General features: G+C 47.0%; 1 protein-coding gene across 4 annotated transcripts in view; it reads right to left on the bottom strand.

Moving 5' to 3' along the window:
* The window catches only part of ZBTB16 (zinc finger and BTB domain containing 16), a 190,948-nt gene that overhangs the window by 9,584 nt on the left and 169,209 nt on the right, over positions 1–12,155 (bottom strand). For all 4 annotated transcript variants that reach the window (XM_083714002.1, XM_083714003.1, XM_083714004.1 and 1 more), the window contains exons 5-6: positions 10,796–10,966; positions 649–816 (exon numbers count right to left, since the gene is read on the bottom strand). In XM_083714002.1, coding sequence (XP_083570128.1) covers positions 649–816; positions 10,796–10,966 — 339 coding nt within the window. The remainder of the gene's footprint in view (positions 1–648; positions 817–10,795; positions 10,967–12,155) is intronic.

Below are 12,155 nucleotides of genomic sequence, written 5' to 3'. Positions count from 1 at the left end.
GCTGCTGGTACCTCTCTCAGGAGTCTGCTTTTGGGTCAGGGGTTACCAGTCACTCTTTGTCACCCCCATCCCCAGTAGAATGTCATCTCCTATGTACCTGGGACTGTTCTGTATTATTATTATTATTATTATTATTATTATTATTATTGACTGCTCAATGCTGAAATTAGCTTCTAAGTGGTTTGCTAAATATAGCTTGCAACGGCTAGCAGGGTGATATTAGGAAAAGGTTGCAGAGCCCAATGAGAGTGTGGATTTGGAACGTTATATTGGTCCACCTAGCTCAGTACTTATTCTGATCCACGTAGCTCAGTACTATTTGTTGCATCTGGCAGTAATTCTGTTAGGTAGAAAGACTCAAAGCTCAGTTGCTGGAAATTCTTTGCACTGGAGATGCCAGGAATTGAGCTAAGGACCTCCTTGCAATGCATGTGCCCGACAGCTGAGCAACAGCACCATCCATGCATACTGTATATGGAGTTGCCAGATTCTTACTCCTACTCTCCCAGTATTTCCTGCTCTGACTGACAGCCACTCTCCACATTCTTTTCCAGCTCTGCTGCTGCCTGAGCTCCTGAGATGCTGAGCAGTGAACTGGCATCTTCTGTATGGAAAGCCTGAGATCCACGGCTGAATCCTTTTTCTTACCTGTGTGGACCCTGTAGTGGGTCTCCAGCTGATGCTTGAGGCTGAACTTCTTGCCACAGCCGTTGCATTCGTAGGGCTTCTCTCCAGTGTGGATGCGCTTGTGGCCCTTCAGAGTGCTCTCGTCCCGGAAGCAGCTGCCACAAAACTCGCACTCGTATGGGTGGTCACCTACAACCAGATGGGGACTGTCAGTCAGGGAAGGCACAAGCTGGATATAAGTCAATAGAAGCAAATGGGGGCCTAGGGGTCATTCCTTGCCCTGACCCCAGCTAGAGCCCATAGCTCTAGCTCTAGTACAAGAGACATCTGGCTTAGTCCAGCAGGTAGTGTTGAGCTGGACTTCCAGCACCTTCCAGCACCTTGGATAGCACCAAGCAGACCTCTTGCTCTGTCAAGAAGAGCCTCCTTCATGGAAAGAAGATAAAGTCCCTACCAGAGAAGAATGGCAAATGAAGCTGTTGGACTCTGCCGAAATGGCAAAACTGACCGGAAAGCTCAGGAACCAGGAAGATCAACATTTTAATAAGGAATGGGGAAAAAAATACAATTTACCTTGAAGACCACTGTAAGCAGTTGAAAACATTATCAGGACTGCAGTAACACTTGTAATTTAGAGAGAACTATGGATACAATGGAGTTATAAAAAACTTGGATTATTTAAAAAAAGATGCAGTAGGAAAGGTTTAATAACAGAACCCAGGGAGGGGAAGGTGGACAGACCAGAGATTCGGGAGAATCTTGTAACTTTGGATGTGTTGTGGTATGATTGTAAACTTAAATACGTAAAACCAAATTTAAAAAAAATTATTATTAAAAAAAGAGAAGAGCCTCCTTTAGGTGCGAACTGTGTGGAAGGGAAGCAAGACTCCAACTCCACTCTTGACATCCATATATTAGGCAATTAGTTCTGAAGAAAGAGGTGGCTACACTTGTATAGTCTGCTCCATATGATCAGGAGTCCTGAGCAACTGCCCCTCGCCACATCACATGGAAAAGACTACAGGTGTACAGCCAGCACCCTCTTCAGATACCTGTCCAACATTCAAAGGTTGTGGCAGAGCAGGGATCTGACTCAGGGGGCTTCTTGATGACAGGATCCAGCTTAGAGAAACCATTCTTCCATGGTTGGCCTTCCGGATTCAGCTGTTTTCTCCTCCTGGCTTTTGGCCAGGGCTAGGGGTCATGGCAGGTTGAACGGCGTACATGGGGGTGAGACAAAAGAAGATTCTGAATGGCTGGAAGTCTGTGTGCTTCAATTAGCATTTCAAAATGGCAGCTGTGTGATGGCTCAGTTGCTCTTTCTGTCTGCCATCCTTCATGGGAATTAGCAGCTTCTCAGCTGAGGGGCTGGGGCTGCTGTATCTAGTCACAGCCTTTCTTGGCTTTGGATTCGGTGCCCTTGGGAAGTCTGAGATCCTGGCTCAGGAGAGACAGGTGCTAACAAGGCAGACAACTTTCCAGCCTGAGAAGCAAATCCAGAAAAGGGGCTTGGAGCGCTTAGTAGAGCGAGGCACAGCTGACGGAGAGGGCTGCTGTGCTGGAGAGAGGAAGGGACCCCATTAGGGAGAGGTCACCCCCCATCCCAGCATGCTGCTAACGAGAATGAGACCAAGGAAGGTGATGGAAGAGGCATGTTCTGTTCCTCTACAACAATTCTCTGTTTCTTGCTAGGAGGTGGTTTAGGAACATCTGCATGAAAACTCATATCAGGCAGTCCTTCTCAAAGGAGCCATAGTTTGCTCAGTACCAAGATGGGGAAACCAACTACACAAATCATTGGGATGAAGGACAACTGTGTGTTATCTTGTGAGTCATTAAAGAAGACCAAGATGGTGATGTGATGTTCATTGTGCAAAAAGAGGACATGATGTGTGTGTGTGTGTGTGTGTGTGTATGTGCAGGTATTGACGGTCTGGGCACAGCCTTCTCTAACCTCGTGCCCTCCAGATGTTTTGGATCACAATTCCCACCAGCCCCTAACCAGTTTGGGAGCTGTAGTCAAAAGCTTCTGGAGGACACCAGGTTGGTGAGGCTGATCTAGCAGACCTAAATGACACTCAAGTGGAACAATCATAGAATTGTAGAGTTGGAAGGGACCCTAAGGGTCATCTAGTCCAGTGTTCCCCAAACTTGGGTCTCCAGCTGTTTTGGACTACAACTCCCATCATCCTTAGCTAGGCAAGGCCAGTGGTCAGGGATGATGGGAACTGTAGTCCAAAAACAGCTGGAGACCCAAGTTTAGGAAACATCGATCTAGTCCAACTCCCTGCAATGCAGGAATCTCAACTAAAGCACCTATGACAGATGGTCATCCAATGTCTGCTTAAAAACCTCCAAGGAAGGAGAGTCCACAACCTCCCGAGGGAGTCCTTTCCAGAGAGTATAATCTTGTGGTGAAACACCCCCTCTCCCCCCTGGATGCACTTGGGATGCTACAAATTTGCCCTCCTGTACATGTCAATTTCAAACATCATTATTCCCTGGAGCATTTATTGATTTTTTAATGGAATTTACCCCCACCTCCTTTCAACAGATCTGCCAGGATCTGGGAATCTGTTCCCACCTGATTCGCTACAGCTTCCTGCTGATGGCCTGGAAAAGTCCCAGTCCCACTCAGCTGCAGGGCCCCATCTATGAAATGACAGAGCCAGCAACTTGATCAAGAGGTTGGGTCTTTGTGACACGACTCTGTCCAATGCCCGGGTAGCCAATGTGGCTCTCTCCAGATGTTGTTGGACTACAACTCTCATAATCCCTGGCCATTCTGGCTGATGGGAATTGTGATCCAGCATTTTGGAGGCACAATGCTTGCTACCCATGGGCTAATGGATCCCTAGGCTGCTCAAGAAAGGTTTTCACTTAGGATGGCAACTCCCTATGCAGATTTTGACTTACCCAGTATTTTTTAGAAGCTGGTTCCCTTCCTTCTCTCTCTCTCTCTCTCTCTCTCTCTCTCTCTCTCTCTCTCTGATGGCCCCTATTTTTGGAAGAACACTCACTCATGCCATCTGCTTCCAACGTGCCACTGTGCTCTGGGCCAATCAAGTGGGTTAACCCACAATTAAGTGAGTACTTATCAATGTACATACAGTTCCAATCAAACAGACTTTTAATTGTCTGTAACCATAGGCCATGACGAAAAAGGGCATACAATTAAGAAAACATGTGTGTTCCTGACACTTCTGGTTTGGGGCACAGGGACTGAGGGGTGGGTTGGTGCGATTCACATATGAATTGGAAAGAAAAGACAGACATTCTCTGAAGAAACAGCCAAGGCATGCTTAGACAATGTCCTTTTGCTTGTTGATCTCTTCCTATCTTGGTCAACAATCCAGAGCCAACGTGAACTGTGTGTGTGTGTAGACTTTGGGGAACAATTGGACTGTTTTGAGGCAAGTCTCTTCTGCTGGGGAAAGCTCACCGCCTAAGAAATCACTTGCAAATTAGGCACCACAAGAATACATTGGGCATGGTTCACTGGTAAGTTTGGCTACAGATGCCCAGTGATACGAGGGGGAATGGCACAAGGGAACTAGTTCCCCTTGCACACCACCCCTTTGTGTCACTGGGGCTTGTGGGGCCAAAATTTGCATTGTATCATACCCCATAGCATTTGCATTTTAGGGCATCAAGTACTGAAAATCTCTAGATTTTTGCCATCAGTTTCACCAATCTATTGCCCCTTCCCCTGCCCCTGCCCCCCTTTCCCCAGTATTGCTTCTTAAGGCAAGGAGGGAAAAAAAAAAGGTGAGGGGCTTCTAGCTCCTTTTAGCTTTTTTCCTTTTTTCAGTTTTTTTTTAAAAAATATATTTATTACAGAAGCCGAACGGAAGGACAATAAAGATAGATTGATCGCCCAAGACTTTGTTCATGAATATTTAAATATCGCTGATTTGTCTTGTCAGTGTAATTACAATCTTCTCCGGGCTTGGCGGATCCGACGACCACAAGTTTATGGTAAAGAATGGCCCCACTGTATTTCACTTGTCCCGTTGCAGATGTGCAGAGCCGCCAAGCGTGTAATGCCGCTCGCATTTCATACATTTTCCTCAGCTGCTGAAGGCTTAAGTCATCCACAATGACCTACGCTTTTTCATTATCCCCATGTCAAACCAAACTCGTGCCTGAGCATAAATTGTCCTTCTTGTTATAGACTTGCAGGCTGCCGCCTCCACTTCCTCTTTACAATGATATTTTACTCTCTTCCTTTCCTCTCCTCCCTCATCCTGCCGCCCTCTGCCCTCCCCTCGCATCATCCCACCCCCTTTTCCCTCAATTAGGACCCTCGTTGCCTCAATTACAGCACTCCCCCATATTGTTAACCTTTTCTTTTAAAAACGCAGCAACCTGATGTGTACTAACAACATGCACACCTTGTATTCCTTCTGCTGCAGAGAGGAGTGAGCTATGCAGAAAGGTCCCCCAGAGACAGGGAAGAAGAGAAGAAGCTGCCTCATACTGAACTGGACCATTGGGCCCATCTAACTCAATATTGTTTACACTGATTGGCAGCAGCTCTCTGGGGTCTCAGACCAGAAATCTCTCCCAGAATTCGCTGGAGACGCTGGGGACTGAACCTGGGACCTTCTGCATGCAAAGACACATGCTCTACCACTGAGCTATGGCCCTTCCCTGAAGAAAGTCTTTTTTCTAAGCATCTTCTTCTGAGTACAGTGGTACCTTGGGTTACAGATGCTTCAGGTTACATACGCTTCAGGTTACAGACTCCGCTAACCCAGAAATATTACCTCGGGTTAAGAACTTTGCTTCAGGATGAGAACAGAAATTATGCGGCAGCCGGAGGCCCCATTAGCTACAGTGGTGCTTCAGGTTAAGAACAGTTTCAGGTTAAGAACGGACCTCCAGAATGAATTAAGTTCTTAACCCAAGGTACCACTGTACTCTACAAATACTCAGTTGGTTACAGCGTGGTGCTGATAACACCAAGGCGGCAGGTTCGATCCCCATAATGGACAGTTGCATGTTCTTGTATTGCAGGGGGTTGGACTAGATGATCCTCAGGGTTGCTTCCAACTCTACAGTTCTATGATTCACTTCCAACTTTGATCTAGGATTCTCTCCCAGCCCCACCTGAAGATGCCAACAGGGACTGAACGTGGAACCTTCTGCATGCAAAGCTACATGCTCTACCACTGAGCCCATGGTCCCTCTTTCATCTACCCTAGGAGGCAAAATTGTGGGCCACCAAACAATAATTTGGTGGTTGCCGAGACCACAAGAGGTGGGATTTTGTCCCTAGCCCTATGCATTACTTGGAACACCCAGGATGAAGTTAAGGTTAGCCCCAGTGATGCCCTCTCCATCTCCAAATTGGGGAGGGAGGTGGGGCTGAGGAGACAAGTCCTGTATCAGTGCTGGGCTTCCAAGTGCTCCAAGCAAGGAAAGTAATGGTCCTTAAGACTGTGTTGGAGTCTAGTGTGGCATAATGTGCACCTGACTGCTTTGGGCAAGCCACTAGTCCTCAACTTCAGTCCCTGAACCATATAAACCAACCTCATGGTGGTGGAGGGTAGCCTGAGGCCCCACAAACACTATGGGCTGTATTAAATGCTTGTGTTACTCAGAGGAGACCCACAGAATATAAAGGGGATGGCTAACGTAGGTATAATGATTTCAGTGAGTCTACTCTAAGTAGAGCTTATTAGGATAAAGGTAAAGGATCATGACTGACCCTTAGGTCCAGTCATGACCAACTCTGGGGCTGCGGCACTCATCTCACTTTACTGGCCGAGGGATCCGGAGTACAGCTTCTGGGTCATGTGGCCAGCATGACTTAGCCACTTCTTGCGAACCAGAGCAGCGCACGGAAACGCTGTTTACCTTCCTGCCGGAGCGGTACCTAGTTATCTACTTGCACTTTGACATGCTTTCAAACTGCTAGGTGGGCAGGAGCTGGGACCGAGCAACAGGAGCTCACCCCGTCGTGGGGATTCGAACCGCCAACCTTCTGATTGGCAAGTCCTAGGCTCTGTGGTTTAACCCACAGCGTCACCCGCGTCCCTGCTTATTAGGATACAACCCTATTAAATGCCTCGCACCAAACTCCTGCCACTGCAAGGATCCTGGATTCCAATTCAGTGCTGCCCTTTCTGATTCTCATGCTACTGATATCCATGCTTTCTGATTCTCACATGCAAACAAACAGCCTCCTCAAAGTCAGAGTGATGACACTTCTCTGTGTCAAATTATTATTGTGGTTTTTTTTCAGAAGACGCAACGTGCAAGCTTCGTTGGCAATCAAATGGCAATCACGTCTTCCAATTCCCAGTATTCTATGGAGGATTTCTGAGATTATTATTATTATTATCATCAAGTTAAAAAGAGAGAGAGCGCGTTCTCTCTCCATCTCTCTCTCCAACTTAGGCTCAACTGTTCTAAGCAGAGCATTGAAATTCCGGAGCCTGTATGAGCAAATTCAATTATAAAGCCAATCACATGCTAAATGAGCTTAAATCTGCACACTTGAAGTGCTCACACCAATGACACCTGCTTTAGGAGCCATGTAGAAGGAGGAAACTGGAGCTGCGTTTGGGGTACTGTACACACACACACACACCAGCTGCCAGACAGCAACGATAACAGCAAGAAAAATCCCATTTATGGCACGTTGATTAACTTTGCAAGGCCTCTTAATGAGGTTGACATTAAGTCCAGGACAAATGGGACTAATTAGAGCCCCCCTGGCCGCTTGGCTGCACCTGTGACCCGGCCTCTCCATTGTTACCTGCTGCATTCGTGAGCCGGCTGAGTGGCCAATCCGGAGGCTTGTAGACCGCCTCGCTGGCGCAGCAAAGGGTCTTATTATACAGCCGGCCAAGCAAATCAGGGATCCGTCAATGCCAGCAGCTCAGTTGGCCCTGTGTACTGAACGCAGCTGCTGATGCTAAACACGCAGCCCTGGAAGCAAATGGGGACGGGGAGGATGGAATATTAATGAGGCAGAGCAGAAAGCCTGCGAGTGACGCGAGCATCAGCTAAGCTCTCGGAAAGAGCCGGAGAGGCAATCTTAACGTTGTGCAACTGTACGTCTCACAGAAGGAGAATAAAATTGACAGCCCAGAGGCTGAGAATGCAGGTTCTACATGAGCATATGAGGAGAGCATGGGACTTCGTGCCAACACTGGATGGTGTTGGGTGGTGAAATGACAGAGTTCACATGAGGTGCCACGGTGCACTCACAGGCAGACTCCCCCTGAACAAGGAGGTTCCATTCAGCTATCCTGGCCAAGAGCATTGCTGCTCCTTCATGAATTTGCCTTTTCCTTCCAAAAGGTTTTAGTGGCCATCGCTCCATCCTGACTAAAGCCCCACATCAAATTCCCAGCCACTACAAGGAGAAATGTGCAGCTTGAGGAAAGGAGAGACGTTTTATAAAAGGGATGATATCTAAAGCGTTGCTCTATATTCAGCTGCATCTGGAATTGTTTCCCAGAGCCAGAGGTTTCATCCTTCCCCGGGATTTGGCACTTAAAGGAACGGAGAAGGGAAAGCCCACACGTCAGTGGATTAATAGCATTAGCCCTCCTCCAATCGAAGGCAGCTTTCCAAAAGCACTTCCTGATGCAATTTAAATCCCAATCGCATGCAGCACAGGTTGTTGTAATCCCATTAAGAATGGGAGGGGGGGTTTGGCCTAGTGAGCTGTATCCAGCACCTTAAGCAGTTGAATTGTGATCACTTGCCCACTTATTAAGGTCATATGACAGATCACGTCTCAGCCCCACCTCTCATCTTCTGGCCCACAAACTGAATTTCCAGAGGCAGAAGTACAGCAGTTATCAGCTGCCTCAGGGAGGGGGAAAACCAGATGTTGCTGGGCTCCCAACTCTCATTGTCTCTGGTCTGTCGGCCATGTTGATGGAAGCTGGAGTCCTGCACAATCCGAAGGGTCACAGGTTCCTCACCCCAAATTACAACTTTGAGAAGAGGCTGGGAAGGAAGTATCCAAAAGTTATCCTTGGCTTGAGAGAGGAAATGGTCCTTTCTCTGTATGGTGGACAGAGGCCTCTTGGAAATAAAGAATACCTCACACTAGGGATGTGGTGAGAAACTGAATGGGGGATCTCACACAATGATGACCACTCCTGTTCTGTTCCTGACAACTAGGATGGGGGGGGGAGCAGGCGTCAAGTAGGGCCTGATCACCCTGACCTCTGAGTTTTGACCAGGGCTGCCTGCTCACCTCAGGGCCAACAAACCTGTCAGCATTTCATTTTCCCCATCTTCAATTCATTTCTTCACATTTCCACATCAGTTTCCATTTTTTATAATAAAAAAATGAAAACTCTTCACCAACATTTTAGTGCAAATTCCTCCGAATATATACAGTGGTACCACGGGTTACAGACGCTTCAGGTTACAGACTCAGAAATAGTACCTCGGGTTAAGAACTTTGCTTCAGCATGAGAACAGAAATTGTGTGGCGGCAGTGGGAGGCCCCATTAGCTACAGTGGTACCTCAGGTTAGGAACAGTTTCAGGTTAAGAACAGACCTCCAGAATGAATTAAGTTCTTAACCCGAGGTACCACAGTACATTGTTGTTGCGTATGCAATTTTGCAAAGTACACAGGCTTGCAAAGCAATATAATGCATTTTGTTATCCTGCTTCCCCAGATACATTTGCTTTTATGCCAGTATAAGTGTTTTGTGCAGATTACCAAGCTGAAGAACTGCAATGCAAAATTCAGAAAAGTGCAAATTTCAACGTGTGGCTGCATTTCAGTTCGTGTCTTGTTTTGGAAAGGTAGTAAAGGTAGAGGGACCCCTGCCCATGGACGTCCAGTCATGGACGACTCTAGGGTTGCAGCGCACATCTCGCTTTACTGGCCGAGGGAGCCGGCGTACAGCTTCCGGGTCATGTGGCCAGCACGACTAAGCCGCTTCTGGAGAACCAGAGCAGCACACGGAAACGCTGTTTACCTTCCTGCCAGAGGGGTACCTATTTATCTACTTGCACTTTGACATGCTTTTGAACTGTTAGGTTGGCAGGAGGAGGGACCGAGCAATGGGAGCTCACCCCGTCACGGGGATTCGAACCGCCAACCTTCCGATCGGCAAGCCCTAGGCTCTGTGGTTTAACCCACAGCACCACCTGTGTCTCTATTGGAAAGGTAGGTTCACCTTTAAATGCAAGCCAAATTGAAGTTGTCCCCCACCCCACCCCATTACTCAGGCTGGTAGGACAGGGAGGTGGCAGTGATGGAGGCATATGTTTTGGAGTGCCCCTTTCCTGAAAGGGAAGAAGCTGGCATGGGCTTCCCTGGCATCCACAGAAGGAGGTTCCACATATTGACTGGCACTGTCAACCCCTTTCTCCTTCCCCACATACGATCTGCTGGCTTGGAAGTGGCAGCAGGTGCTTTGCAAACTCAAAAGCATCATGCAGGTGTCCAGAAGCAGCATCTCCAAACAGTAATTGTTTTATGGGCAGCATAAAGCCTTTGTAGGGAGCAATGGATTTCACAGAAATAGTTATGTTGCAGGGAATCCTAAGTAAGTTCTCATTTAAACCTCCAACAGTGTTTATGGTGGGTCCTAAGGACTGTGCCTTTACTAGTGAAAATGTCAAGCATAATCCCTCTTTGAGTGCTTGCTAAATAAAGTAGAGTTTTGTTTTGAAAATGCCTCAACTTTACCTTATGCCCAGAACTGGGAATTACAGTGGTACCTCAGGTTACAGATGCTTCAGGTTACAGATGCTTCAGGTTACAGACTCCGCTAACTCTTAAATAGTACCTCGGGTTAAGAACTTTGCTTCAGGATGAACAGAAATCGTGCTCTGGGAGCGCGGCAGCAGCAGGAGGCCCCATTAGATAAAGTGGTACATCAGGTTAAGAACAGTTTCAGGTTAAGAACGGACGAATTAAGTTCTTAACCAGAGGTACCACTGTAGTTGCCATGGGACCCCCAACACCAGGAGTCCTTGTTGCAGATCCATAATGAATCCCCTGCCACTCAAGAGAGGATCCTTGGATTCACAGTTTGTTACAGGGAAGGAGGAATGAAGGGTATACACTTCCCCATTCTCAGTGATGTTGCCTCATTCCCATCTTCACAGAGGGAGTTTGTCGCAGTTCCCGCAAGCCAATCCAAATTTAACCTCCAACCTTTCTGTGGTCTGCTTACCTGTGTGGGAGCGCAGGTGCCTCTTGAGGGCTGTGTGGCTGGGGAAGGTGCGGTTGCACTCGCTGCAAATGTAGCTGCGCACTCCGGCATGCACCTCCATGTGCTGCTGCAGGGCGGTCTGTGTCTGGAATCGTTTCCCACAGAGCAGGCAGAAGACGGCCATGTCCGAGCCTGGAGGGAGAGAAGGAGAGGAGTTCTCATCAGCTGTTTCCCTTTTGTACCATGCCTGAGCAAGTGGTCTAGACACCAGCAGCACAGCACACGAGGCTGGGTGGAACTGCGAGTAGAATCTCATCTTAAACTGCACCACAAGTTTCTAGACCTCATGGGTGTCAAGGTAAACGAAAATGTGCTGGAAATGGCCAACCCCAGACAGGAGGGCAGAGGAAGCAGCAGCTGAGGCTTTAAAGAAATGGCTGTGTTTAAAAGCATGGAAAGAAATACAGTTCAAAATTCTACTAGCTGAACCATTCGTTCTGTTTTTGTCATCATGGAGAGATGCCAGGAATTATGCAAAGGGCTGAAGTCTCGCCCTCTAAACACTGAAAATGTTATTCAGTCATTTCACTGGCTTTTTTTTTTTAAAAAAAATGAAGCAGGTTATCCCAAAGCCAAATTCAGTGACTTTTCTGCTAACCCACAGAAATCTTGATGTACATGTGGCCCAGCCCAGCATATTGGCTGTTCCCATGCCTATGTAGAAACAAACAAATATTCAGATAAACTTAATCTGTGACAGCTTATTCAGACTGCAACATTCAGACTGGAACTTCAGTTTGGTTTTGTAGAGAGTGGTGCTAACAAAGGTTTGCCAATGGCAAGATGGCTGCAGAAGCAGAGGGACACCTTACATCGTATGCACCAACACAAGTGACTTTTGATATAACTATCAAAAGGAGTAATCAGAAAAGCATATTAGAAAAACGTACGCCTCCACTAATGAAACCTGATTGCACTAGTTAGGAAGGAAATTAAAATAAAATAAAATAAAATAAAGGGCAAATTAAAAAAAAAAGAGTAGAAGTGTTATGATGTGCACATGGTGGCTTTTAAATTTCATCAGCTGAAATTGGGAAGAGAATGCTTTTTTTCCTAATGTGCTTCCAGAATATCCATCTGCAAGAAGGAGGTAATTTTGAAGAAGTAAAATTAAAAATATTAACTATCACTTTAAAGATGCCTCTTTGCAGGAAAGCAGAGAGGAAAGCAGAGAAGAGCCCCTGGCTCTGTTTTCATCTGATGACTAGTTAACGACAACAGTAAGATTTTTACAATGTAACAGCAGTCTGTTCCATGAAATACATGGAAGCTGAAGACTTTCAGGAAGGTAAACAACACAGGAAGGAGGAGCAGTTTGGGG

This window comes from Podarcis gaigeae (assembly GCF_964106915.1).
Source record: "Podarcis gaigeae genome assembly, chromosome: 15".
NCBI lineage: Eukaryota > Metazoa > Chordata > Lepidosauria > Squamata > Lacertidae > Podarcis > Podarcis gaigeae.
This window is presented reverse-complemented; position numbering and strand designations above follow the sequence as displayed.